Raw genomic sequence first — 24366 nt, 5'->3', positions numbered from 1 at the left:
GACACCTGGCCCAGGCTCCGGCACAGCAGACAGGAAGGGGTGCATCTGTGGAGATAGAATGGGGGAGCTGGGGGACCCCCATCCTGCTGCCATGGATGCCCTGCTTGGGAGCAGGGATGCCAGGGGGACCCCAGCCAGCTCACCCCGAAGGGAGGGATCCCTCTTCTGTGAGAGGGTAGGAGACTGAGCACAACTCATCTCAGCCGTTCACCACATCTTAGTCCCTCACCTCCATGGAGAGGCCCCCAGCCTTGCTGTAGCCTAGAGCCCCAATATCTGCGCTTGCCCACACCCCACCCCCACGCCAGCAGCCTGGCTCCGTTAGCAGGTGGTTTATTAAAATTACAGCAGTTCCAAGTGAGGGGCTGGGAGCTGGAATGTAAACATGAGCTGGGAGCCTGGGGAACAAGGTCAGTGTTTTTTTGTTGTTTTTTTTTTGTGGGGGGCGGGGGTGTAAGAGGCCATGGTGCCCTCAGGAGCTGGAGCAGACGTGTCTCTGACGGATCTCAGCCCCTGGCATGGGCTCAGCCCCCTCTCCTGGCTGTGGTAGTGTTAGGAGTGTCCCTGCAGGGGGCGGGAAGTTGGCATCTGTGAACAGGGAGGACTCGTCCACCGACTCAAACTCAGTCTCTGCAGGAGAAGGGGGGAAGAGACAGTTAGTGACTACAGAAGAGCAACAAGATTAGGAGGGGTGGGGGGTGGGAAAGCAGAGTGATAGAGACCCTGGGGGAGGAGCTCTCATAGGCTCCAGCAGGAGGAAGCTGCAGGGGTCCTGCAGACACATCCCTTCCTTCAGGGGCCAGACCATCTGTCTACCCGCAAGGGGCACACAGACAGCACACAGGAGACAAAGCCCATCCCCCATAAAGGCAAGGGGCAGACAGCCCACTCCCCTAAACAAAGCTGTTCCCAGCTGCACACCTCACCCCCAGCCCTACTGCAGTTTAGTTCTAGGTTCTTGCTTGGGTACAGATGGGCTCCGGGTGCCCTGATGGATGCTGGAGCCTTGGATCACAGCTTGGTGGGTAAGGAGTGGAGGGGGGGAAGCTGAGAGTCAGGACACCTGGGTTCTATCCCCTGCTCTGGTGTACAGGGGTTGGGTTATGAGGAGCCTGGAGCCCCTAGAGGGAGGAGCTGGGAAACTGCATTACCCACCTTCACTCAGATCCAGCTCCTTAGCCTGGGCTGTGTCCCCTATGGGGCCAATTGTCTCCAGAACCTCACCTGGTAGCTGTGGGGGAGAAGCTGCGGGGGAAGGGGAGAAACACAGGTCAGAGGCAGAGGCAGGGCCAGGTCCTGAGGTCCTGCCCCCTTGCATGGCAACTAGGATGAAGAACCAAGACAGGCCAGGTCACAGGGCCTTGTCCCCTCCTCCACTCCTAGCATCGCCAACAGGTCACACTGGCCAAGGCTCAATTCCCTCTGGTGGGCTCATGGGGTCCCGCAGTAATGACTGGGCCTTCACACGTACATTCATTGGAAAAGTAAATACAAACTGTCCCCCTAATCGGTAGCAGTAACCAGGCATGGGAAAGGGGCACTAGCAATAAGACTCAATGAGTCTCAGAGACCTACCGATGTGATTCAAGATCAACATGAAAATCATGCCTGAAACCAAAGTGTGGGAACAAGAATTAACCAATCCAAATTGGTGTGGCAAAAATTAGGGCTAATGGGTAAACAAAACATAAGGGGATGAGATGGGCCAGGCCATCCCCCACTGCCTTTCAGGGTCCTCAGGAAGAGACTCTAGGGGGGAAACGGGTGGAGACGGACACTGGCTGACTAAGACAGAAGAGCAGGAAGGAGGAAGCTTCACCATCACGGCTGCCACCCCCACTGTTTGCTGGGACCCCCAGATCCATTGCTGGGCCTTTGACCTCCTGATCCTGAGACACGCCCTTATCAGCCTGGGCCAGACAGAGGGATCTAGACAACATCACCACCTCAGTTGGCTGACTGAATCCCAACCCCTACCCCTTCACAGGTCCTTTTCCTCCCGTCGTTCTCCTATCCCTCTCCTTTTGCCTTTCGGCTTAGTTGGCCAAGACTGCATATTTTGCAACACTGCTGTAAAGCCTGTAACTAGCGAGGCAGCTACAAGCACTGTCCCGAACAGCCCAACCCTGGTACAAATTTGCCAGGCGTGGGTAGCTGTGTCTGTTTACCAGCAGTAGATGCAGGTGAGAAGCAGCACCAGAGGCAGAAGTTGCATTTGCTGTCCCTTTCTTTCCCCATTGGTTTTTCTTCTAAGAAACAGGATTGGACCTTAAACAGCCTATCTCAACTAGTGTTCTCTCTGTTCCTGGAGGACAGTTACTGCCATCTATCACTGGTGCAAAGATTGAGAAATTGGGGGGGGAGGCTGGTTTCTAAACTTCTCTCCAGTTGGAGAGGGAGAACAAGGGATGTTGTTACAATGCAAGCCCGACTTAACCCTTCACATTCTAAATCCTTTCCCTTGCTCTGTATGGTTAACGAACCGTTCCCAGGGGACTGTAATGGTGTTGGGGGCTGGAGTATAGAGCCCTCAGCCTGCTTAGCCCCAAACTCTTGGTTAACACTATTCAGTGGCGAGCAGTGATAGGGCCACGTTAACACCTTCGCCTTTTTGGGTCCATCTAAATTAATACAACAGCCCTGTCTCCCTGTCCCAGCGCCACCTCAGTGGGAAGGGAACAGTCCAGCCTCAGGTTCCTGCCCCGCCCCCCGACCCAACTGGAAGGGAATCGTCAGTACCTGTGCCCTGGGGAACCCTCTCCTGGTCATTCTTGCCCAGCCCCATGGCCTCAGGCTGCAGTGTTGTCAGCTCCTCTTGGTCTTCTGCTTCAAGACAGAGAGCATCAGGGCAGGAGTGGGGCCAAGACTGGACCTGGTCAGCGCCACCCCTCCCAGGTGAGAGTAATAGGACCCCCCCCCACCCAGCCACAGACAAATGGGAATCCCCAACCCCACACACCACACACCCCCGCCCCCCAAACCTGCTTTACCTGGCCTGGGGGTAGCCATGCGCCGTCGTGCCTCCTCCCGCCGTTGCTGCAGGCTGGCCCCGTCCCTTGTGTTCACCTGGGGGGGGGGGGGGGAAGAGATCAGACAGTAGGGGGAACCAGGCAACCCCCAGTCCCCATTAATGCCTACTGCATAGTTGAGCATAGTGCCTGGGGGGAGTTGGGGCAGGAGGCTATCGCCTCACCCTGCTGCACAGAACCCCATTACTTGCCCTCTTATTCGCATGGGCTACATCCCCTGCTCCACAGCCTGCCCCCCCCCCCCCCCCCAATTTCCTCACCCCTTTGCCCCACACTCAATGCCCCACCCCAACCCTCTGCTCCCCTAGCCACAGAGCCCCATAGAGCCACCCTCTCACCTGTACCGAGAGGGGCTCCCGGGGCCACACGCTGCCCCAGATCCACTGCAGGTAGCTGAAGAGGACGATGACGCTGAGGAAGGTGAAGTTACTGGCCACACCCAGGATGGCCGAGGTCACTGGGAAATTATAGAGCAGGTACCTGGGGCAAGAGGGGTGGAGCCTGAGCATTAGGGTGCTGCAGCCTGGATCCAGTCTTCCCCCTCCCAGACACAAGCCCCTCCCTCAGCCCATGGTCCCTCCCCCTAACCCACAGGCCCCCCAGCATTATCCATGGGGGGCAGATTACAGGGAGAATCTTTGTGGGGCTCCCCCCCTCACCGTAGGCCCGTGAAGTGGGCATGGATCCGCAGCTGTGCCCCGTAGATCTGGATCCGTTTGGTCTGGATTTCTATCACGGCGCCAACAGTCGGGACATACTGGAAGGGACATATACGACAGGCAGGGTCAGAGCTGCAGGTGGGGCCATTGCAAGATCAGCAACCCTGACAGCAGGGCATGCACCTGCCTCAAGCCCTGGTGCCCAGCTGAGACAGCCAGGGCATGTGACCCTCCCCACCAACCTAGACAGAGCTGTAGTCACCCACACCCCCAGCCACCAAACTCGGACAGCCGAGCATATGCCTGCCCCCTGCTCTCCCTCAGCCCAACCCAAGCAGTCGGGCATATGTACCCCCACCATGCTCCCAACCCACACAGGAAGGGGAGCCATTACTTGTGGGGAAAAAGGGAGGGTCTCTGCGCCAGACACCCAGGGCACTCCTGGCAATCAGCTCCTGTGCTGGGGGTTGGGGAGCAGAGGCTCTGGCCAGCCCAGGCACGGCCAGCCAGACAGCAAATGCAGAAGAGGCCTCCCCCCTCACCGAGTCCTCCCTGTAGTCCGAGTACAGCTCCACCTCAACCATCTGCTTCTGCTCAGCAAAGCCCAAGAAGAAGAGCCCGGCAAAGACCAGGGTATCCAGGGTCTGGAGCAGGCCTGAGCGGTAATGCAGCATGGTCTGTGGGGAGAAGAGCCAGTGTTAGCATTGAACCCAGCCCCCCCAACATCTCCCACCAGCTCCCTGGGGCCATTAGGGGCACTGCCAGCAGGGAGCTGCTTCTTGTCCAAGGATCTCCCAGGGTTTCTGAGAGGAGTCCAGGGCTTCAACCCTACTGCAGAGAGAGGAAGGGAATTGCCAAGAGTGTGCAGGGGCAGTTGCTGAGCACAGAATAGAACCCCAGTGTCCTGGCTCCCAGCCCTCCCTGCCTAATCCACGAGACCCCCACTCCCTCCTAGAGCTGGGGATAGAACCCAGGAGTCCTGACTGCCAGCTCCCTTTGCTCCACTACCCCACATGTCACTATAGCCCCTGGCTAAGGGTGGAATAGCTGCCATAGGGAGCCCTGCCTCAGCCTCCCTGGAGCCTCTACCTGAGGCAGCAAGGCTAGGAATGTAGGTGTGTGTGGTGCTGAAACGGTGGAATGGATGGCTCAGGGATGGGCCCCAGACTCACCGATCTGGCTGTGGAGGAGACGATGCGCCCACCCTTGGTGTAGCAGGACATCACCACCATGAACATGCCCAGCTCCTGGTTCACAGGCGACTCAGGCAGCTCCAGTTCCAGGGAGATGCGGTAAGGCTGCCCATACATCAGCACCTACAGGAAAGCAGGGGGCATCAAAGAGAGGGGGTGTTGCTTGCCCCTCCTGAACCACCCTAGAGGCCCCACAGCCTCCCAAGACCCTACAGCTGGGGGAAAGCGCATCAGAGATGGAGTGGGGAGCCTGCCCCCCAACTCTCATAAAGCCTCTTGCTGTGGGAAGAGTACATCAGATGGAGTAGAGAGCCTGCCCCAAAATCCTTCCAGAGTCCCCTGCTGCAGGGAGAGAGCATCAGAGATGGAGCGGGTAGCCTCTCCCCACAGCCTCCCAGAGCCCCCTGCTATGGGGAAAGTGCATCAGAGATGGAGCAGAGAGACTATTAACTGTAGTCTGTAACCTATAATTTAAATCAGCTTCTGTATCAAATGACTGGAGGATAGCTAACGTGATACCAATTTTTAAAAAAGGGCTCCAGAGGTGATCCTGGCAATTACAGGCCACCTGACTTCAGTACCAGGTGAACTGCTTGAAACAATAGTAAAGAACAAAATTGACAGACACATAGAAGAACGTAATTTGTTGGGAAAGAGTCAACATGGTTTTTGTGAAGGGAAAATATGCCTCACCAATCTACTAGAATTCTTTGGGGGGGGGGGGGGTCCAGTGGATATAGTGTACTTAGTGTGACATTCTATACCTTGGGGGAGAACCCAGGTAATCCCCATATTCCTCATTTATATACAATTGAGATATTGCATATAGAGCAGGGGTAGGCAACCTATGGCATGCGTGCCGAAGGCAGCACACGAGCTGATTTTCAGTAGCACTCACACTGCCTGGGTCTTGGCCACCGGTCCGGGGGGCTCTGCATTTTAATTTAATTTTAAATGAAGCTTCTTAAACATTTTTAAAACCTTATTTACTTTACATACAACAATAGGTTAGTTATGTATTATAGACTTATAGAAAGACCTTCTAAAAACGTTAAAATGTATTACTGGCACGCAAAACCTTAAACTAGAGTCAATAAATGAAGACTCAGCACATCACTTCTGAAAGGTTGCCGACCCTTGATATAGAGCATGCAATGGATAAAGGTTATGATCTGCTGAAAGTCACTGTTCTATCTAAACATGTATATCATTAGTGAACATGAAGTTATGAGATTGTGTTTTATGGTTGTCAGTAAAACATGCTGTAAATTTGGGAATCGGACAGATATCAGGTCCCCAGAGACAACAGCAAGGAAAGTAACGAACACCCAGGCAGGTGTCAAACAACAATCAACAGCCATTGTCCAGCAAGGGAGCTACAATGCAATGACTCACCCGCATAAGATCACACCAGGGGAATTGCTCAACCTTGCCTGGGGATTCAGCAATGCCCACCAGAGGTGCCTGAACTTGTGTTCTCCAAGCACATCATGGACTAAGGGTATAGAACAGAACACATGCTAGGCCCTTCTCCTGCCCCCACCTATGCTGCAAGCAACAAGGGCACTCAAAGTCTTCAGTCTTCTAACAGGAGACTAGCCCAAAGTTTAAGGGACAAACCTGTATATTATGAACTGCAACATCCAGTGGGGTGAGAAAAACTGCTTAGTCTAGATGTTACCCAGTCTACTAGGGTTGAGAGTTTAGACTGCGTGCTTATATTTTATTTTGGTAACTAATTCTGACTTTTTGCCCATCACTTAACATTTATCTTTTGTAGTCAATAAACTTGTTTTACTGTTTCTCTTTACCAGTGAGTTTGTATAAAGTGTTTGGTAAATCTGCTCAGGTTTGCAAAGGCTGGTGTGTATCCACTTTCCATTGATGAAGTGGTGAACCAAGTAATAAACCTGCACTGCTTATCTTTGAGCAGTGCAATATGGTATATTCCTGAAGTGCAAAGCTGGGAGCTGGGGGGATTTGGCTGGTGCCTTTCTCTGTGATTCATGAGTGGCTCTGGGAGCATTCATGCAATGTAGCTGGGTGTGGGGCTTCACATTCAGTTGGGCTGAGTGAGAACAGCGCCTGGAGGGGTTTGCTGCTTGTCACTAGCAAGGTATTGTGAGAGACAACCGAGGCTAGAGAGTTAAGGGGACACAGCAGTCCCCAGTCCCAGGCTGTACCCCAGGAATCCCGTTGCACTTTTCAGAAAGCGTTTGACAAGGTCCCTCACCAAAAGGCTCTTAAGCAAAGTAAACAGTCATGGGATAAGAGGAAAGGTCCTCTCATGGATTGGTAACTGGTTAAAAAATAGGAAAGGAAGGGTAGGAATAAATGGTCCGTTTTCAGAATGGAGAGAGGTAAATAGTGGTGTCCCCCAGGGGTCTGTACTGGGCTCAGTCTTATTCAACATTCATAAATGATCGGGAAAAAGGGGTAAACAGGGAGGTGGCAAAATTTTGAGTAGTTTTGTACCATCTGCAGACAGTTAAATCCTAGGAAGACTGTGAAGAGCTACAAAAGGATCCCTCAAAACTGGGTGACTGGGCAACAGAATGGCAGATGAAATTCAGTGTTGATAAATGCAAAGTAATGCACACTGGAAAACATAATCCCAACTACACATACAAAATTATGGGGCCTAAATTAGCTGTTAGCACTCAAGAAAAAGATCTTTGAGTCACTGTGGATAGTTCTCTGAAAACATCCACTCAATGTGCAGCGGCAGTCAAAAAAGCAAACAGAATGTTGGGAACCATTAAGAAAAGGATACATAAGAAGACAGAAAAACAGCATATTGCCCGAGTCTATATAAATCCATGGTACGCTCACATCTTGAATACTGCGGGCAGATATGGTCAGTCACCCCATCTCAAGAGAGATATATTGGAATTGGAAAAGGGCAACAAAAGTTATTAGGGGTGTGGAATGGCTGTCATATGAGGAGAGATTAATAATGATGGGACTTTTCAGCTTGGAAAAGAGATGGCTAAGGGGAGGAATATGACTGAGGTCTATAAAATCATGACTGATGTGGAGAAAGTAAATAAGGAAGTGTTATTTACTCCTTCTCATAACACAAGAACTAGGGGGCACCAAATGAAATTAATAGGCAGCAAGTTTAAAACAAACAAAAGGAAGTATTTTTTCCACACAATGCAATGTCAGTCTGTGGAACTCTTTGCCACAGGATGTTGTGAAGGCCAAGACTATAACAGGGTTAAAAAAAGAACTAGATAAGTTCATGGAGGATAGGTTCGTCAACGGCAATTAGCCAGGATGGCCAGGGATGGTGTCCCTAGCATCTGTTTGCCAAATGCTGGGAATGTGCGACAGGGGTTGGATCACTTGATGATTACCTGTTCTGTTCATTCCCTCTGGGGCACCTGGCATTGGCCACTGTTGGAAAACAAGATACTGGGCTAGATGGACCTTTGGTCTGACTCAGTATGGCTGTTCTCATGTAACCCTCCCAGAGCCCCCCGCTGCAGGGAAAGTGCATCAGAAATAGAGCAGGGAGCCTGCTCCCTACCCTCACCACTGCAAGGAAAGCTATCACACACACACACCCCAGCACTGCTGCCAGCTGGCCCCAGATGAAAGCATCACACCCATTGGGTGCCCAAGGGGCCAGAATCCCGATGAGCTGACAGCCTGTGGTCTGCTTCACACCCACTGGCACTTACCCTGTCGCGGTTGTTTTTGACCAGCGAGATGTTGGCAATGGGGAAGGAGCAGAGATCAGGGCCTGGCGAGCCACAGTCTGTCCTGTGAGACACAAGGCAGTGGGTCATGTTCAGGGGCCACCAGCTCCCCCAGCCCTCTTCAACCAAGAAGTTCAGACCCTTACTCTTGGGAACAGGTCTCAGCTCAGAAGCACCCACAACCCCAAAAAGTGTGTGTGGGCTGCGGAGGTGCCCAGGAGAGCCCCATCTCAGGAGATCTGGCCCAGAGCAGTGCTCAGGTGGTGCACAGAATCCTAGAACCACAAGTTAGAAGGGATCAAAAGGGTCATCTTGTCTAACACCCTGCCAAGATGCAGCATTTGTTGGTTCTAACCCATCCAAGACAGACGGCTTTCCAGGCTCCTTTTGAAAACCACCAGCGAAGGAGCTTCTACAGCCTTCCTAAGCAGTCTGTCCCATCCCAGGAGGTGGGGGGGGGGTCTGGCCCATCCTGGGGGTGCCCCACTCACCTGAAGCGGTAGTGCACGGGGCTGACATAGCTGACGGTGGGCATGTAGGAGTAGTAGAAGCTGCCATAGAGGAAGACAGCGATCCAGAGGAGCAGCAACAGCACACAGAGCAGGATAGCTGTCTGCAGCACTGTGCGCCGCACCCGCAGCAGCAGCAGCGCAGCCACCTCCTGGGCCCATTGCAGGAAAGGTCCCGTACTACTCATCATGGCACAGGGGCCCTGGGAGGCCACGCACTGGTGTCTGGGGGGAGCCGAGCCCCCAGCTCCTGTATTGAGGAAAGGGGAATGGAGTGGCAGTGCCTGCTCGAGTGCTTGCAAAATGGCTCAGGCTGGTGGAGAGTTCTCTTGGATGAACTGGAAAGGGCCCAGGTTCAATGGTTCCTTTACAGGGCAAAGGCTCTGGCTTAGGGCAGGCTGGCTGGCCCGTCTGCGCCGCTTGGCCTTCCAGTAATTATCTCTAGCCATGGAAGAGAGTACCACGGGAGTCACTGGCACCAGGACATGGTGAGCAGGGCCATGCCAACAGGCTTGGCGCAGGCCTGCCCCTGGGATTGGTCACACGCTAGAGTCTTGCCTCAGGGGCTAAAGACTGGAGCCAATCTGAGGAAGAAAGGACACAAAAAACAGGGTCAGCATGGAAACCACATGGGTGAGTCTAGACTAGGATTGCATAACTAGGAGCCAGGACTCCTGGGTTCTGTGCCAGACTAGGGGGAAAGGGATGTGTTAGGAGTCTAGATGCTTGGGCCTATTAGTAGCTTGGAAAGGGGGGCGGGGGGCAGGGCTAGATGTCTGGGTACTAGTCTCAGCTAGACAGAAGGGCTTGGGAGTGGAGCTGGGAGTTTAGACTTCCGGTTCTACCTGTGAGAAATGCTATCCAAGAACTCGGGGGAGGTCTAGTGGTTAGAGTAGGGGGCACTTACAGCCTAGACTCCCCAGCTCTAGGAGGGGCAAGGGGAGGGCGCTAGGAGCCAGGACTCCTGGGTTCTACCCCAGCCCTGGGGAGGGGGGGGTCTAATGGTTAGAGGAGGAAGGGGCTAGGACTCCTGGGTTCTGTCCCAGCCCGGTGCAGGGCGGGCCCCGCGGTCAGGGCAGGAACCACGGAGCCCCAAGTTCTAGGACTCGGCGGGATGCACCAGGAGCCGGTCCCAGGCTCTCGGCACGTCTCTTACTGACCCGTCCAGCTCCGTCCCGGATCAGCTTCAGCTGCTGCTGCTGCTCCGCCTCTTCCGGGAGTGGGCGGGAGCCGGCAAAGACGACGCGACGGGGCGGGACCGGGAAAAGCTCCTCCCACTGCAGGCACTGTCCGTCACATCATTAAAGACGCGCCTCTCCCTGTTTCCATGGTGACGCGGTCCCCGAGCGAGCCCGAACAGAGCCTTCCCCCGTGACACCCTGCCGCTCCGGTCCCCAGTCCCCCCCGCCCCCACCGAGAGACCCCTCCCACTCCAGGGACAGCCCCTCTCAGAGGGATCCCCCAGCCCAGTGCCCTGTCCCTGTCCCCGTCCCTCCAGAGCAGTCCCCAGGGTCCTGCCTCTTCCAGCCCCCCTGAGAGACAGCAAGACCAGCCCCACCCCCCAGGGCTGATGGGCTCCCAGCCAACTCTGCCGCCAGCCCGGAGGGAGTCCCCCTCTCACGTCCATGCCATGTCCTCCGCAGCAAGATCCACCCTGGGAGCCTGACCCCCCTTCTCCACTGAGTATATTTGCTCTTCCACCCAGGAACCCCTCCAACTTTGGGGCCCTCCCTCAGAGACCCCCTCCTCAAGGCTTCCCCCCAGACAATGCTGTAAAGTTTGGGGGAGCAGGGAAGAAGGCAGTCGGACTTGTACTGGGGCCCAGCCACACAGAGCTGGGCCAGTCCTAGGTGCCTGCTTGCCACTCCAGGTACATGGCAGTAGCTGGGAGTCAGGACCCCTGGGTTCTGTTCCCAGTTCTGGGGGGATGGAGTGGTGTCTGGTGGTGAGAACTGGGAGGCTGGGAGCCAGGACTCCTGGGTTCTATGCCTGACCCTGGCAGAGACTTGCTGGATTGCTCCAGATGTGTCTGTTCCCCTCTCAGTGCCTCAATTTCCCTCTCTCTAGACTGGGGCTATCCTTGGGCTCTCAGGTGTGAAACCAGCCAGTCTCCAGCAGGGCTGAACGCCGCTGCCTGTTCCTCACCCCCTCACACTCCAGGCACTGGCCCAGCCTCAGGCACCCTGGGGAGAGGCTCAGAACCAGGCAGGGTAGCAGCACCCATGCCCGGCATAGCCCCTGATGTCAGATTTCCAAATGAGTATGGTGGGGAGCCAGCATCCACACTGCAGCTACTGCGGGCCTGTACCACCAGCAGCTGTGCAGGGGTGCCCGGAGCCCAGCCCCTGCCTTGGCCCCCCTCCTGGGGCGCTCTGCCTCCCCAGCGCCCATTCCCTTTCTCCTGCCCTGCCAGGGGCTGTGCACCAGGGGGCTCTGGGGCCTGGGCAAGGAGCCAGAGCTCAGCCAGGCTCCGCTGGGCGTGCGCTCCTCCCCCCGGAGTGGGCATGGTCCGCTCCCAGCATCGAGCGGCTCGGAGCATCCTCAAGGTACCACGGGCGCATTGAATTAGCTGCATCCCGGAGGAGGCACAGGGAGCGGAGCCGTCTGCAGGGCGCCCGGGGCACCTGGGGACACAGGGGAGCCCATCCCAGAGTCTCTCCAGCTCTGGCAGCGACCGTCGAAGGTCAGTGCCCAGGGATTCCTGACTGGCCACTGGGGCGTGCCTGGGTACCCAGAGGGGCAGCCAGCTGGGTGGGGGGGGGGGGCAGGGGCACCTGGTATAGTCTCTGTACCGTCACAGCCAATGTGGGGCTGGATGGTGGATGAGGCCCCAGCCATGCCACTGCTTTGGGAAAGGGGGGATGGAGGCAGGGTTCTCCCCCATCTGCACCCAAAGCATATTGCAGAGAGAGGGCAGGATCAAAAAGATGCTGCATTTAGGGGCTCACGCAGGTGCACTGGGGGGTGCAGCTGGGGAGTGGGCTGCTGGCGCTGTTAGAAGCAGAGCAAGCAGCAGCCCCTTTGTCTGCACACAGGGCTGGGCTAGTCATCCTGTATCCGCGCCCAGCACTTTGCTGGGGGACGTGGGTGCTGCTTCAGAGACAGCAGTGAGGGGCTGGAGGCTGTGACTCAGCTGGGTAAAAGGGGCTCAGCAAGGGACAAAGGGGCTGAAAGGTGGGCTAGAGCTGGGAGGGGGCACTCAGCTCCTGCCTCCCAGCCTGGTGTTCAGGCCAGTCTGGGATTTTGGGGCCCAGGGGTCTTAGTCCCACCAGGAGACAATCCTGCAGGGCAGCACAGGGCCCACTGTACCAGAGCCTGGGGATAGAAGGGAGATGGGGGTCTCAGGGATGGTTGCCTCAGCTCCCCTCTCCCTGGGACTGAGCCCTGGTCAGGCACAATCCCTCCTTCAGTCTGGGCAGACGGCCGCCAGCACTGAGCGACCAATGGGGCAGAACAGTCCATTCTGCATCTACTGCCTCCCACAATCTCAAGAGGAGCAGTTAATGTACTTAGAATGATGCTCCTAGCCATAAAGCACTCCTGGCCATTGGATGGTACCTTGCTACCCATGGGTAATGAACCCCCCCCACACGCATGGGCAATGACTCCCCCCCAATCTCTCCAGGGCAGGAGTAGCCATACTGGAGCAAATTGGGGCTGTTATTCTGGAGCAACCCCCTGCCACACCCTCCCCCACGATCCCCTCCCCAAAGGGATTGGGCTCCAACTAGGGGTGCTGGGACTGTCAGGACACCCTCTAACCATGGGCCAGGTGGTCCTGGGCAGCCAAGATTGGGGATACAGGTGCCCCAGGCAGCTGGGAACTCTAGGTTATAGGGGGGAAGCACTGGACAGCCAGGGTCAGGGATATAAAGCCCAGGCCAGGAGAGGGTGGGTCAGACGGGGAAGCTGGTGGGGAGAAGCTGAGCCCAGTCAGGATTGGAGCCCCCTCTAACAGCCATCTGGGGACAGTGCTGAGGGGCTAGGAGTGACCCAAAGAAGCTGAGGGCAGGGGTAGTTCTCCCGGGCTCTGTGCTCATCCCATTGGTTGAGGCTCCAGGATACAGGCCCCCAAGTGCCCCACGACCCTTGTCCATGCTGAGCCCAACCTATGCTCTCCCTCTACAGGGTTCCCATGAAGGGCGAAACCCCCGTCAACAGTACCATGAGCATCGGGCAGGCCCGCAAGATGGTGGAGCAGCTCAAGATTGAGGCCAGCATGTGCCGGATAAAGGTGGGGACTAGGGTGGCATCTTGACCAGTACTGTGGCAGAAAAGGGCCCCACCCACTCACCCACCTCCAGAGCTGGACTAGCGAGGAGTTCCCCCCCATAGCCAGTGTTCCTGCCCCACTCCCTGCAGCATCCCCTGTGGGGAGGCAAGAGCTGGAGTAGCCAGAAACTCCCCGCCACAGCCAGTGCTCCTCCCCCACTCCCTGCAGTGCCCCATTAGGAGAGGCCAAGGCTGGAGTAGCTAGGAGCTCCCTCTGCTCTTTACAGCACCTTCCACTGGGTCCACCCTGCAGAGTTCTCACCCCTCCCCCTCCCTGCAGGTATCCAAGGCAGCAGCTGATCTGATGACATACTGTGATGCCCACGCCTGCGAAGACCCACTCATCACCCCGGTGCCCACCTCCGAGAACCCGTTCCGTGAGAAGAAGTTCTTCTGTGCCCTGCTCTGAGCCCTGCCTGCCCCACCCCTCAGCTACAGCCACCGTGTAATCCCCTCTTAGCCTCTCCCCTGACCCTGCCTGGGTGATTGGGCACGACTTCCCAGGTAGGGCCTGACCCACCGCCAAACTCTCAGGCCCTCCTAGGACCAACTTTGGAGCTGGGTGTTTGGCTGGGAACACTCCCCCAACCCACACAAACTTCCACAGACAGGGCACCTGCCCAGAGCACAAGCCCCCAAAGCCCCTCCCCTTCAGGGGGAACCTGCCCCACCCCTACCACACACACATTAAAGCAGGAGGGGGTTTCACACCTCATCCTGGCAGGAGTCACACCAAGACCTGCTCCCCTCTCCAGGTCTGAGGCAGCTGAAGCTGCAGGCCCATCCCCAGCAGCATCACACTGACCCCGAATCACCCCAATTCCATTAGGGGGGAGGGTGTTAGCTCCCAGCCTGCTGCTCCTGGGTGCCAAAGGGGGAAAGAGGCCCATCTCCTTCCCCCAGGGCTGGAGGGGCAGCGCCCAGATTGCAGGGCTCAGCCGCCCCACACAATGTAAACTGAGACCTTGAGAATAAAGTAACAGGAGGCACAGAGCCTGGGGTGGCACAAGTGTTATTGCGGCACCAGAAGCAGTGCTGGAGGTGATGCTGGCACTAGGGGGCCTGGGTTGGGGGGATGGGGTGGGCATGGGCAGTGCCATCAGAAGAGGCTGGCTGGGGGTGGATAGGAACACGGGCTAGGGCTTGTTTGTGGGGTGGGCAGGGGGCACTTTTGGGACTAGGGGCCTAGCTTGAGCAGTGAGTGGGGGCCAGAGGCAGTGCCAGGGGCTTTGTGACAGCTGAGGCCCCGCCCAGTCTGTATGGAGAGTGGGCAACCTCCAGCAATGGGGCCCGGTGGTGGGAGCAATGCCCAGGATATAGTCCCCAGAACCAGTCACCAACCCAGTGGAGACTGGCTCAGGGACCCCAGGAGGGAAGGGAGCAGCCCAGACACCCCCATCTCCCCTGCCCAATTCCCAGCCCTTGGGAAAGCTCAGTGGCTTCCTACACACACAATAATCCACCCCCTCCCCCAAAAAACAGCACCTGGCACCCCTTCCCTCCCCGCCAGTCCCTGTCCCAGTGCTAGGGCACACATGGCCCCCCTCACCTGACAGGGCCAAACAGCACCCACCCCAGTCCTATCGCACCCCCCACTGACACATCACTGGGCTCATAGTGAAAAGAAATCATGGCTCTTTATAGCTATTTCTATACAGTGAAAAAGCAGCTGTGAGACTGCCCACAGCAGGGGGCAGAACAGGGAGATCCAGGCATGGGGGAGAGGAGACAGGGGTGCCCAGTGGGGAAGGGCAGGTGATCTTTGCCCCCATGGGGGGCAGGAGTGACAGGTGGAGCAGGAGCTGGGTTTGGGTTGTGGCCCCCCATGCGGAGCGAGCACAGCCCGCCTGGCACAGTCCTGGAGGGAGGGGGAGGGGAGCCGCATAGTCCAGCCTCCAGCATGGGGGAGCAGAGTGTGGCATGTAAACCACAGGCCGGGGCTCCCCAGCATGGGCAGCACTGGGGGGCAGAGTGAAATTACAATTCACTCTCTCCCAGGAGCGGTGGAGCCCTCCAAAGCGCGGGGAGGTGCAGGGCAGAATGAGAGGCACGTGGTCCCTGTGATCCTTTGCTGAGGGTCTGTGTGTCAGGGGTTGTCCTGGGGCAGAGCCCCTGCAACTGAAGGACATCCAGGGAGGCTCAGAAAATCTTGATGGATTCGCGGAACTTCCCGACACCGACCCACTTCACTGTGAGAAGAGAAAGGGGGGGTGAGAACTAGGAACTCTCAGCCCCGTGGGGCAGATCCCTCCCCCACATAGAGCAGATTCCCCCTCCTCTCCCCCCCCCCACACACATGCAAGGCCAATCTCCTCCACCCCACAAACAGAACACCAAGTGACAGCCTGGGTGGAGGGGGAGGCTCCAGAAACCTTGAAGAAAGACTTGTGGAACTTCCCGACAGACCCACTTCACCGTAGGAGGAGAGAGGCAGATCCCATGCCCCATGGCATCCCCAATCCAGGGAACCACGCAACACCCCAAAGGGGGCGCCCAGCATGTCCCATCCCCAGGCCCTGATGCTTGGGCTGTGAGCCAGGCCAGTAGGACTGTGGACATACCTGGCACCCCGAGGTAGCGCTTGATGAAGTGGACATAGCTCTGGGCTTGCGGAGGCAAGTCGGCAAAACTGCGGGCCTGCTCTGTGCTGCACTGCCAGCGTCTCGTAGCCCACCGACACCTTGTTTGGCAGCTCCTGGTTTGCCGTGGGGAGCAGAGAGGCTTACTGGCTGCTGCAGGGCCAAAGGGAGCCCCTATCCCCCCCAACCCCAGGGTGGTTCAGCCCAGCAGTCCTGCCTGCATCTCCCCCTCGGACAGCTCTGCCCCCTGCACTCCCTGGAGGGATGCCTGTCCCCACCCAGGGATGGCTCAATCTCTCCCCTGGAGCCCTGCACTACTCCCCCCCACAGTAGCCTCGCCCACCCCCAAGCTCAGGGGATACAAGGCCTGAGGCCCAGAGGCCACTGCCCTCTCATTGTGGGAAAGGCAGAAGAAAGGGCAATACCTCCCCTTCACAGGGTAACCCCGCCACTGGCTCACCTGGGAAGTAGGCGATGGGTTTCCCCTCCAATCGGTATTCCACGTCCACCTTAATCTCCGAGAAGGTGTCCAGGATATCCAGCTTGGTGAGCGCCAGGCTGCAGGGAGAGCAGGGGGTAGGTTATACTGGGGGAAGGGGTGGGGGGGGAAACCAGAGTGTGTGAGAGGCAGTGACTGACAGTAGGGGAGTGCATGAGGTGAGAAAGGTTAGAGAGACTGTAGGAAAGGAGGGGCAATGGGGGGCAAGGATTGGAGGGAGGGGGTTAGGGAGGCTGTGGGTAATGGGGGAGGAGATGGCAGGGTGGCTTTGAGGTGGGGGCAGTGGATGTAGCCCTTATGCGCTGAATCCATTGATCATATGGGCGTATCTCACCAGCATCAGGTCTAGCCACCCGCAGCGGCGTTTGCGGCCTGTGGTGACGCCAAATTCTTGGCCCCGTGACTGCAGCAGTTCCCCAATCTCCTGTGGAGCCAGAGGGGAAGGGACAGGCCGTTACTCCTGGGACCCCAGGGCTCCCAGAGGGCCAGAATCTTCCCTGCTCCCTGGGGCGGGGGGCCCAGGGTCCTCCCTATCCCTTGAGGGGAAAAACCCTATGAATCCCACTTCCCTCTCTCTGCAACTGCCCATAAGCATCAGGGGACATGTCCCCCAACTCCACAACTAGCCATTCAGATCCACTCCCCACACTCACATTGTCCTGCTCGGTGGGGAAGGTTCCAACACCCACCTGGGTGGCATAGGCCTTCACCACCCCGTACACCTTCCCGATGTGGCAAGGTGGGATGCCCAGGCCTGTGCAGACGCCCCCCACTGTGCAGTTCGAGGATGTCACGAATGGGTATGTCCCTGGGGAGAGATGAGAGGCCAGAGTGAGCTAAGCAGGGGGTGGCAGCAAATGGGGCCTTCACATATGGGACTCAGGTTCCCCCATCCCCAGCCTGCCCACCACTATCCCAGCCCCAGACTCCAGTTGTGATGAGGACTCTCTTCCCAGCCTGCACTACAGTGATCAGAACATGTTCTCTTTGGCTCCCACTGCTTTTGCTGTGCAGAGCCCAGTGTTGCAGGGAGGGGTGCAAAACGTGGGAATTTTGGTGCTATTTTTATTAATAACGTGTGTGACTCAGTTTCCCTACTCACTTTGTGTTGCTCCCTGCTGGGGGTGAGGGTTAATTTCTCCTCTGAGGAGGTTGAGAAGGGATGGCTGGGTGCCACACAACCATATTGGTTCCAGCCCAGATAACTTATCCAGAGCTGAGCGCAGTCAGCCCAGATGAAGGGAGGGCCCTGCAGAGACAATGGAAACCCCAAGCAAAGCACGACAGCAAACACCTCAGGGCTGGAGTTAGGGACAAAGGAGCAGGAGTGGTGAGGAGAGAGGGCGATCTTGGCAGCCCCAGGCAGAGCACACACAGAATTAGACAAACACGGGCTCCAGGAGGCCATGGAGAAAGTGGGGCAGTTGCTTCTGCCAATACTGGCTCAGATTTAAGTCCTGATTTCACGGCTAACCCAAGTCTTGAAGCCTTGTAGCTGCCCTGGGAAAAGCTAAGCCCAGGGCCTGGCGTTCCCTAGAGACTGCACGGAGGTGGGGGGCCTCACCTGCCATATACGGGGCACGAGGACAGAGCGCCGCACTTACTGAAGTTGGATACCTAGCAGTGCAGCATTGGCTCCTTCCACCAGGATCTTCTTGGGGGGCCCGTGCAGGGCCTGGTGCATGAAATAGACACCATCCTTCACCAGGGGCCGGATCCTTTCAGCATAGACCTGGGGAGAGATGCTGGGATCAGATGGGGGAGGTGCTACCACTCAGTCTCTGGAGCTACTCAGGGACACTGGGTGTTCTCAGCCAGCTGGGGTATCAGGGTGTATTTCCAGGGGAAGGAAAGGCAGTTCCTGGGAGGTGGTTCATACCCAGGTGGGGGACCCTGGAGGCAAGGAGAAATTGCAGGTGGTTCTCAGAGAGGTAGGGATCCCCAGAGGGGAAGGAGGTGTTTCTGGGGGGCAGGTTGGTTGTCAGCCAGGTGGGAGACTCCTGGGGGGAAGGGTTATTCCTGAGGCAGAGGGGAGGGTGGTTCACAGCTGGGGGGGCATCACTGGGGCCCTCACCAACCTTCAGCTGTTGCAGCTCGGCCTCTGTGTTGATGGTGAGAGCCGGGTACATGGCCTTGTACTGCTGGGCTAGCACCCTGAACCTGAGAGATAGAGATGGGGACCAGTGAACCCACAAGGGCACCCCTAAACACCACTGCACTGCCCAGGGTCACAGATGACCAAGCTCTGCACTGTCACGTGGGGTGTGATGTGTGAACAGATTCCCAGGGCAGGGCATCCTGAGAAGGCCTCAGGGCTGGGAGGCATGAATGGATCCCTGGGGGCCCCTGGGCATCTTTGTGAAAGGATTCCTCCCTCCTTTCCCTCCCCCTCAACTCACTTCTTGGAGAACTCGTGGAAGTCGGCCAGCAGGTCACAGATGCGCAGGCCAGTGCGGGAAGCCTTGCAGGCATAGACGGGGCCGATGCCCTTCTTGGTGGTGCCCAGGCTGCCAGGGAAGCAGAGTCAAAGCTGGGCAGTGGTGGGAGCTCCTCCTACCCACCAGGCTGTAGCCATACTGTATGCTCCCCACACTGGCCCAGGCTGCAGGGAGAGGAGCTGCCCTGACACCAGAGGATGGGAATTCCACAGAAACAGCCTCCCCTCACCTCCCCCCAACCCCAGCCATTGGTGACCAAGGGGAACCCCTAAGAAAATGCCCCGCTCCAGGGGACCCAGCCATAATCCTCCCCTGGCCCAGGCCTAGGCCCAGCTCCATCCCTCCTGCCCCTCCCAAATGGGGACCCAGCTGTTAAGCCCCTCACTTCTTGCCATCCTGCTGCTGCTGCTGCTCCTGGATCCCATCCACAGCCTGGTGGAAATCGAACACTGTGGCAAGAGAAAATGGGAGATGATGTGAGATGGGAGGGACACTCCTACTCTCTGCTACCACTGCCCCCACCAGCCACCTCCCCATCTGCTGACACAGCCCGCTCAAGTCCCTCCCCCACCCCTTTTGCTGCTCAGCTGCCTGGTCATCCCCTCCCAATGAGCCCAGTGCCCCTGGGTCTTGATAGGAGACATTCCAAGGGTCGGAGAAGAGGTCCCAGACGATGCAGACAGTGCCCCCTGCTGGCTGCTCCAGACTTACCAATGTGAGCTCTATCTGAGATCACCGTGCGGGACTCCCAGCCCTCCAGACCTGCGGGGAAGGAAAACACATCACTGTGGGAAGGTCAGCCAGGATCACCCCTAGGCCTACCACGTGGGACCCCCCAGCCTAGCCTACCCTACATGCCAGGCCTGAGCCTCCCATCCTCATGCATGGGGCCGGTGACAGCCCTGCTATAAAGAGTGGTAACTGGGATTTATTTACTGTGCCTTTATGTAACTGGGGGAAAGAATATAACCCAGGAGTCCTGACTCCCACCCCTGCTCTAACTCACTAGACCCCAATGCCCTCCCAAAGTTGGGCAGCAAACCCAAGAGTACTGCCCCTCCCCTCCCCCCCCCAAACCACTAGACCCTCTCTCTGAGGGAGAACTTCTCTGAGGGAGGGAGCAGCAGGGTAGCTGGGGTCGGTCACTCACCAGGCCCTTTCTTAAGGTTCTTCTCAGCTTCTTCAAAGAGTCCCGGCAGATGGATGACCACTCCATTTCCTGGAAAGACACCCAGCAGCAGGGTCACAGGCTGGAATGCAAGGGGCTGAGTGAGGGGCAAAGAGCCTAGCAGAGATGTGGAGTGCGGAGGTGGTATTGCAGGTCAAGACTCTGCCAATTACTGGGGGTGGAGGGGTGTTGGAGGTCAGGACAGGGATGCAGAGGGGTACTGGGAGATGGGGTATATGCAGGTGGGGGATGTCACTCAGCGATGAGGAGGTGGCATGGCAATTCAGGCCCGCACAGGACAATGGAGAAGATGGGGACGTAGAAAGTAGATGGAGGTGCAGGGAGATCTTCCATGGATGAGGGAGGCGGCATGGCAGTTTGGGCCCCTGTTGGGTGCCGGGTGGGGAATACTGGGGTGGGGATACTGAGGTATATGGGATAGAGGACGGGCTCTCACTGATGAAGGTGGTGGCATGGTGGCTCATGAGGTAGCTGAGCACTGGGGGTGGGGAGGCAAGAAGATACTGGAGTACATGGGGGGAGTGCTGGGGGGCAGGGCTGCATTGGGATGTACGGGGATCACTCACCGAGGAAGGAGGTGGGGTGTCGGGGCGGGGATGCAGGAGGATATTAGGGTGCACGGGGGGGGAGTCACTCACCGAGGAAGGAGGTGGCATGGCGGTTCAAGACCCCGCTGGGCAGCAGGTGGAAGTTGTACTCGACCAGCCCCACCACCCGGTGTGGGCCGCGTTGTTACCCCCTGTGGGGACAGGCCGGTCAGGAGAACGGCGCGTTGGGGTCTCAGGAGCTACCCCCACCCTTATCCCGCCCTGGTGGTGAGACCCTCCCCCTGCGTTCACCCGGTACCGCAGAGCACCCCCTGCTCTCACCTGGCACCTGCACACCAGGTCGGCGTCCATGGCCAGCAGATCCACCACCTTCCCCTTCCCCTCGTCTCCCCACTGTGCCCCCAGCACCACGGTCACCCGGTTCAGCTCCGCCGCTTTCCCCCCCGCTCCATCCCCGTTGTGCTGGCCCCAGCCCGACCCCGCGTCTTCTGCCCCAGCCATGTGCAACCTCTAGCCTGCCAGACACAGGGAAACGTGGCGGCGCCCACGCCGGCTTCAGCGCCCGGAGCCAACATGGCGGCGCCCAGGGATGTATCAATTGCGAGAAGCAACATGACGGAGCACGGAGGATGGGCGCGCGCACGTATTCCTACCCTGCAAGCTGCACTTCAAGCATCCTCCATTCCAGGACTCAAGATGGCGGCTCCTTGGGTAGCTTCCAATCCAGAATCCAAGGTGGCGACGTATTAGGTAGCTTCTATTACACGATCTAAAATGGCGGCCGCTCGGGCACCTTCCGTTCCGGCAACCAAGATCGCAGCATTCAGAACATGTTCTGTCCCAGAAACTAAGATGGCAGCATCCTGCATCAATGCCTGGCAGCGAATAATATGGTGGTCTTCAGCCAACTTCTCTTCCACAGACTAAAATGGCTGTACCCAGGGAAGCTTCAACCCCATGGCAGTGTTGTGGCAGCACCCAGAGGCTCCAGTGGAAGGACTGGGGGCACTGCAGGCCTCAGACTAACCCTCTGTCTGCCATAGCTCAGGGTCTAACTAGACAGAACCATGCATAGTCTCGGCCACATGTTACACAATCCCAGTCCCACATGACCCTCTCTCTGAACCTCCTCCCCAAGCCACTGGTATCTGACCACATGGGCATACATGAGGCTGACCCAGCAGGGACTGAATCAAGGCCTCCACATTTTAAAGCATAAACTGATACTGCTTGAGCTAAAGAGGCAGGCTCCGCAGCTGGGCCTGTAACAGACTCACAGGCTATGGAGGTTGGGGACATGTAACACACCAACCAGTCAAAATACCAGTGACTCCAGCACCAACACTCACCCACCTTTGGAATCCACTCTCCAAGAAGGCCTCCATTCCCCTTCTGATCCCATGAGCTCATGGCAGGGCCCTTGCACACCCAGTGGCTTTGGTTTTAGTAACCAGGAAGATGACCCCTCCACCCCAAGGGAAAAGGGTATTAGTGGTGATGGGAGAGGCATTATTTCCTTGCTCCCAATACCACAAAAGGAAATAAGATGAGGGTGCTCACACTGCTCTGGACCAATGTGATGGCACCGGTGTTTTGACCATCCCACAGCCAACATGGCAGCACGCAGGGGAGGCAGATGGTGCGGTGGGAGTCATAGAATCATAGAATTCAAGATCAGAAGGGACCATTATGATCATCTAGTCTGACCTCCTGCAAGATGCAGGCCACATAAGCCGATCCACCCACTCCTTTAGCAAGCGACCCCTGCCCCATGCTTCGGAGGAAGGCGAAAAACCTCCAGGGCCACTGCCAATCTTCCTGGAGTCTCACATTCAAAGACAAGCTGGATGTCAGGGATCATGTCTGTTTATTATCTGTGAGAACAAAGAGTGACTGGAAAATCTCCAAGTGTCATGGGGCAAAACTGCCACCCAGTACCCAAAGGTGTTCCTAATGTCCTCATGAAGGCAGCGTTTCCAGCTGGCAACAAGCCAGGATGTTCTTGAGCAGCTTGGGTCCCACTCTCTGATATGGGGCCCCAGCACGTCTCTTGGAAGCAGAAGGCTGTGGTTGCGGTTCTCTCTGGGGCGATCCCATAGCTACTTTGACTCAAAGCTCTTCTGGAAGAGAGGGCTGAGGGTAAGTGAAGGACAGAGCCAAGCACCTGGTGGGGCTCCTTCCAGAAGTCTCTTCACCACCACCCCCGCCCGCCCATCCCATCATCATCCCACCCCAGCCTGTGTCTGTAGCAGATGGGACATGGCTCCCTGACCCACCCTCATGGAACCATGCACCACACAGACTGCAACCCCACCAGGAATGGACGCTCTGCCAATGCAACAGGGTGCCTGGGATCTCATTGCGGTGTGGTACCTGGGAGTGCCCTGAGAGAGGGAGCCCCAGCATGGGGCACCCACTCCTGCTCTCACCCATTCCCTGGAGCTGTTGGGGGTGTTAGCACTCATCTGGTACTGCACAGAAACTGTTAGCCCAGGTCCCCCTCCCCTGACACACCAGCATTTGGTTCAGCTCCTCCACAGTCGCTTTATCCTCCAGAATCCTGGGCAAAGGGGAGAAGAGCTTCCATTACTGATGTGGCCCCTGACCCCCACATCCCCACACCCAGAAGTCCTCCCTGCCCAGCACAGGGGGTCACTAAGGCTAGATGGATAATGCACCTGGCAAAGGAGCAATGCTGAGATGGGGAAGATAGATGCTGCCTGTGCCCATCCCACTGCCACTGCCTGACCCTGTCGTCCGCAACTACTGCCCTTGCTCTCCATGTCTTGTATCCTTCCTTTACCCACAGGCCCATCCCCAAATCTGCCACCCCTGCATCTCCATAGCCCTCACTCACCCACCAACCCTGCACCCATCATCTCTCCTTGTCCATCCCCACACCCTCTCCTTAGCAACCACCCACGCCTGTACTACCCTATGCAGTATCCAGCACCCTATGGCCACCCCTCCCAAGAATTAATAACAATATAAACTCTACCCAGCCCAGGGGAAGCTGCCTCAGATACAGGGATTCGGGGAATTAACGGGTCTGAGGCTGGGACAATTTGGGGTGGGGGTATTGCCCACTTCAGAGGCGTCTCCTCTCCGACACTACGAGCAGTCCTCACACGGGTCTCCAAGGGAAGGATTCCAAGACGGGAAGTGGGACCCGCGGGGGGATACCGGTTGCTCCATCTCCAGCCCCCCCCCCCCCCCGAGGATCCCAGGCGGGGCAGGGGTTGCCCTCTCTCCAGCGCCCCGGGGAAGAGGGGTCCGTCCCAGGCGGCGTCCCCCGGCTCATTACCTCTCCAGCGCCCCATTGATCCGCCGCACGTTGGCCGTGATGGCCGCAGTGGCTCCGCTCAACCGGCCGAGCGCATCGTCCAGCACCTGGGCATCACTCCGCGTCCGTCCCGGCCCGGGAAGCAGCAGCCCAGAGCTCTGGCTGCGCCGAGCGCCACCCGGGAGCGGAGCCGCCGCCGCCTCCATGTCCAGACAGGGAGCGCGGGCAGCGTCGCCTCACGTATCTGGAAACGCCCACGTGGGGTTGCGGAGAGCAGCCCAGCCTCTTAAGGAGCAGCCCAGGTCGCTCCGGCCCTGGGGCCAGGCCAGCCCCCAAAACCACTGGAGCGAAGGAGGTACCGACCCTCTATTTCCCGGCCCAGCCTCCGCCTGGGCCACTACCCCGCGCCAAAAGAGCACATTAGGGCGCGTGCACGCTGCAGCGGTGACAGGTGTGGAGGGAAG

At 57.6% G+C, this 24366-nt stretch overlaps 3 protein-coding genes across 13 annotated transcripts; 1 reads left to right on the top strand and 2 right to left on the bottom strand.

Annotated features, from left to right (window-relative positions):
• Positions 1 to 317: 317 nt before the first annotated feature.
• BSCL2 (BSCL2 lipid droplet biogenesis associated, seipin) lies at positions 318 to 10391 on the bottom strand. 3 transcript variants are annotated; one of them, XM_039482550.1, is made up of 11 exons: positions 10255 to 10391; positions 9077 to 9678; positions 8568 to 8649; positions 4861 to 5004; positions 4231 to 4365; positions 3689 to 3786; positions 3368 to 3509; positions 2991 to 3066; positions 2740 to 2826; positions 1156 to 1245; positions 318 to 630 (listed from the first exon to the last, which is right to left on the bottom strand). In XM_039482550.1, the coding sequence occupies exons 2-11, from the start codon at positions 9283 to 9285 to the stop codon at positions 473 to 475; spliced, it is 1221 nt and encodes a 406-aa protein (XP_039338484.1). In that variant the 5' UTR covers positions 9286 to 9678; positions 10255 to 10391; the 3' UTR covers positions 318 to 472. The 3 variants fall into 3 exon arrangements, with proteins under 3 accessions (XP_039338484.1, XP_039338486.1, XP_039338485.1); XM_039482552.1 differs by having other exon boundaries at positions 2740 to 2823; XM_039482551.1 differs by lacking the exon at positions 10255 to 10391 and adding an exon at positions 9940 to 10192.
• Positions 10392 to 10463: 72 nt separating this feature from the next.
• GNG3 (G protein subunit gamma 3) lies at positions 10464 to 14392 on the top strand. Of its 2 annotated transcripts, none has more exons than XM_039482554.1 (3): positions 10464 to 10964; positions 13223 to 13328; positions 13647 to 14392. In XM_039482554.1, exons 2-3 carry the CDS (start codon positions 13230 to 13232, stop codon positions 13773 to 13775), a joined length of 228 nt encoding a protein of 75 aa, XP_039338488.1. In that variant the 5' UTR covers positions 10464 to 10964; positions 13223 to 13229; the 3' UTR covers positions 13776 to 14392. The 2 variants fall into 2 exon arrangements, with proteins under 2 accessions (XP_039338488.1, XP_039338487.1); XM_039482553.1 differs by lacking the exon at positions 10464 to 10964 and adding an exon at positions 11004 to 11777.
• Positions 14393 to 14984: 592 nt separating this feature from the next.
• Positions 14985 to 22335, bottom strand: LOC120409331 (adenylosuccinate synthetase isozyme 2-like). 8 transcript variants are annotated; one of them, XM_039547201.1, is made up of 13 exons: positions 21273 to 22335; positions 20710 to 20810; positions 20033 to 20132; positions 19594 to 19644; positions 19268 to 19331; positions 18844 to 18951; positions 18523 to 18604; positions 18049 to 18176; positions 17134 to 17252; positions 16779 to 16868; positions 16406 to 16503; positions 15928 to 16061; positions 14985 to 15555 (listed from the first exon to the last, which is right to left on the bottom strand). In XM_039547201.1, exons 2-13 carry the CDS (start codon positions 20725 to 20727, stop codon positions 15453 to 15455), a joined length of 1095 nt encoding a protein of 364 aa, XP_039403135.1. In that variant the 5' UTR covers positions 20728 to 20810; positions 21273 to 22335; the 3' UTR covers positions 14985 to 15452. The 8 variants fall into 8 exon arrangements, 6 of the variants coding, with proteins under 6 accessions (XP_039403135.1, XP_039403137.1, XP_039403136.1 ...); XM_039547203.1 differs by lacking the exon at positions 21273 to 22335 and adding an exon at positions 21128 to 21215; XM_039547202.1 differs by lacking the exon at positions 21273 to 22335 and adding an exon at positions 20941 to 21048.
• Positions 22336 to 24366: the final 2031 nt, after the last annotated feature.

This window comes from Mauremys reevesii, linkage group 7, assembly GCF_016161935.1.
Source record: "Mauremys reevesii isolate NIE-2019 linkage group 7, ASM1616193v1, whole genome shotgun sequence".
Lineage (NCBI taxonomy): Eukaryota > Metazoa > Chordata > Testudines > Geoemydidae > Mauremys > Mauremys reevesii.
This window is presented reverse-complemented; position numbering and strand designations above follow the sequence as displayed.

What these genes read in the sequence shown, in the direction of transcription:
- LOC120409331 (XM_039547199.1), bottom strand. Translation starts at nt 21,120, where the DNA reads ATGGCTGGGGCAGAAGACGCGGGGTCGGGCTGGGGCCAGCACAACGGG. An exon ending in CTGCTAGGTATCCAACTTCA is followed by an intron (nt 17,253 to 18,048) that starts GTAAGTGCGGCG and finishes ATCTCTCCCCAG; the next exon opens with GGACATACCCATTCGTGACA. An exon ending in GGTGGCTAGACCTGATGCTG is followed by an intron (nt 16,504 to 16,778) that starts GTGAGATACGCC and finishes CTCTCCCTGCAG; the next exon opens with CCTGGCGCTCACCAAGCTGG.
- GNG3 (XM_039482554.1), top strand. Translation starts at nt 13,230, where the DNA reads ATGAAGGGCGAAACCCCCGTCAACAGTACCATGAGCATCGGGCAGGCC. An exon ending in CCAGCATGTGCCGGATAAAG is followed by an intron (nt 13,329 to 13,646) that starts GTGGGGACTAGG and finishes CCCTCCCTGCAG; the next exon opens with GTATCCAAGGCAGCAGCTGA.
- BSCL2 (XM_039482550.1), bottom strand. Translation starts at nt 9,285, where the DNA reads ATGATGAGTAGTACGGGACCTTTCCTGCAATGGGCCCAGGAGGTGGCT. An exon ending in CGGACTACAGGGAGGACTCG is followed by an intron (nt 3,787 to 4,230) that starts GTGAGGGGGGAG and finishes TGTCCCTTCCAG; the next exon opens with TATGTCCCGACTGTTGGCGC. An exon ending in CATGGCTACCCCCAGGCCAG is followed by an intron (nt 2,827 to 2,990) that starts GTAAAGCAGGTT and finishes TCTGTCTTGAAG; the next exon opens with CAGAAGACCAAGAGGAGCTG.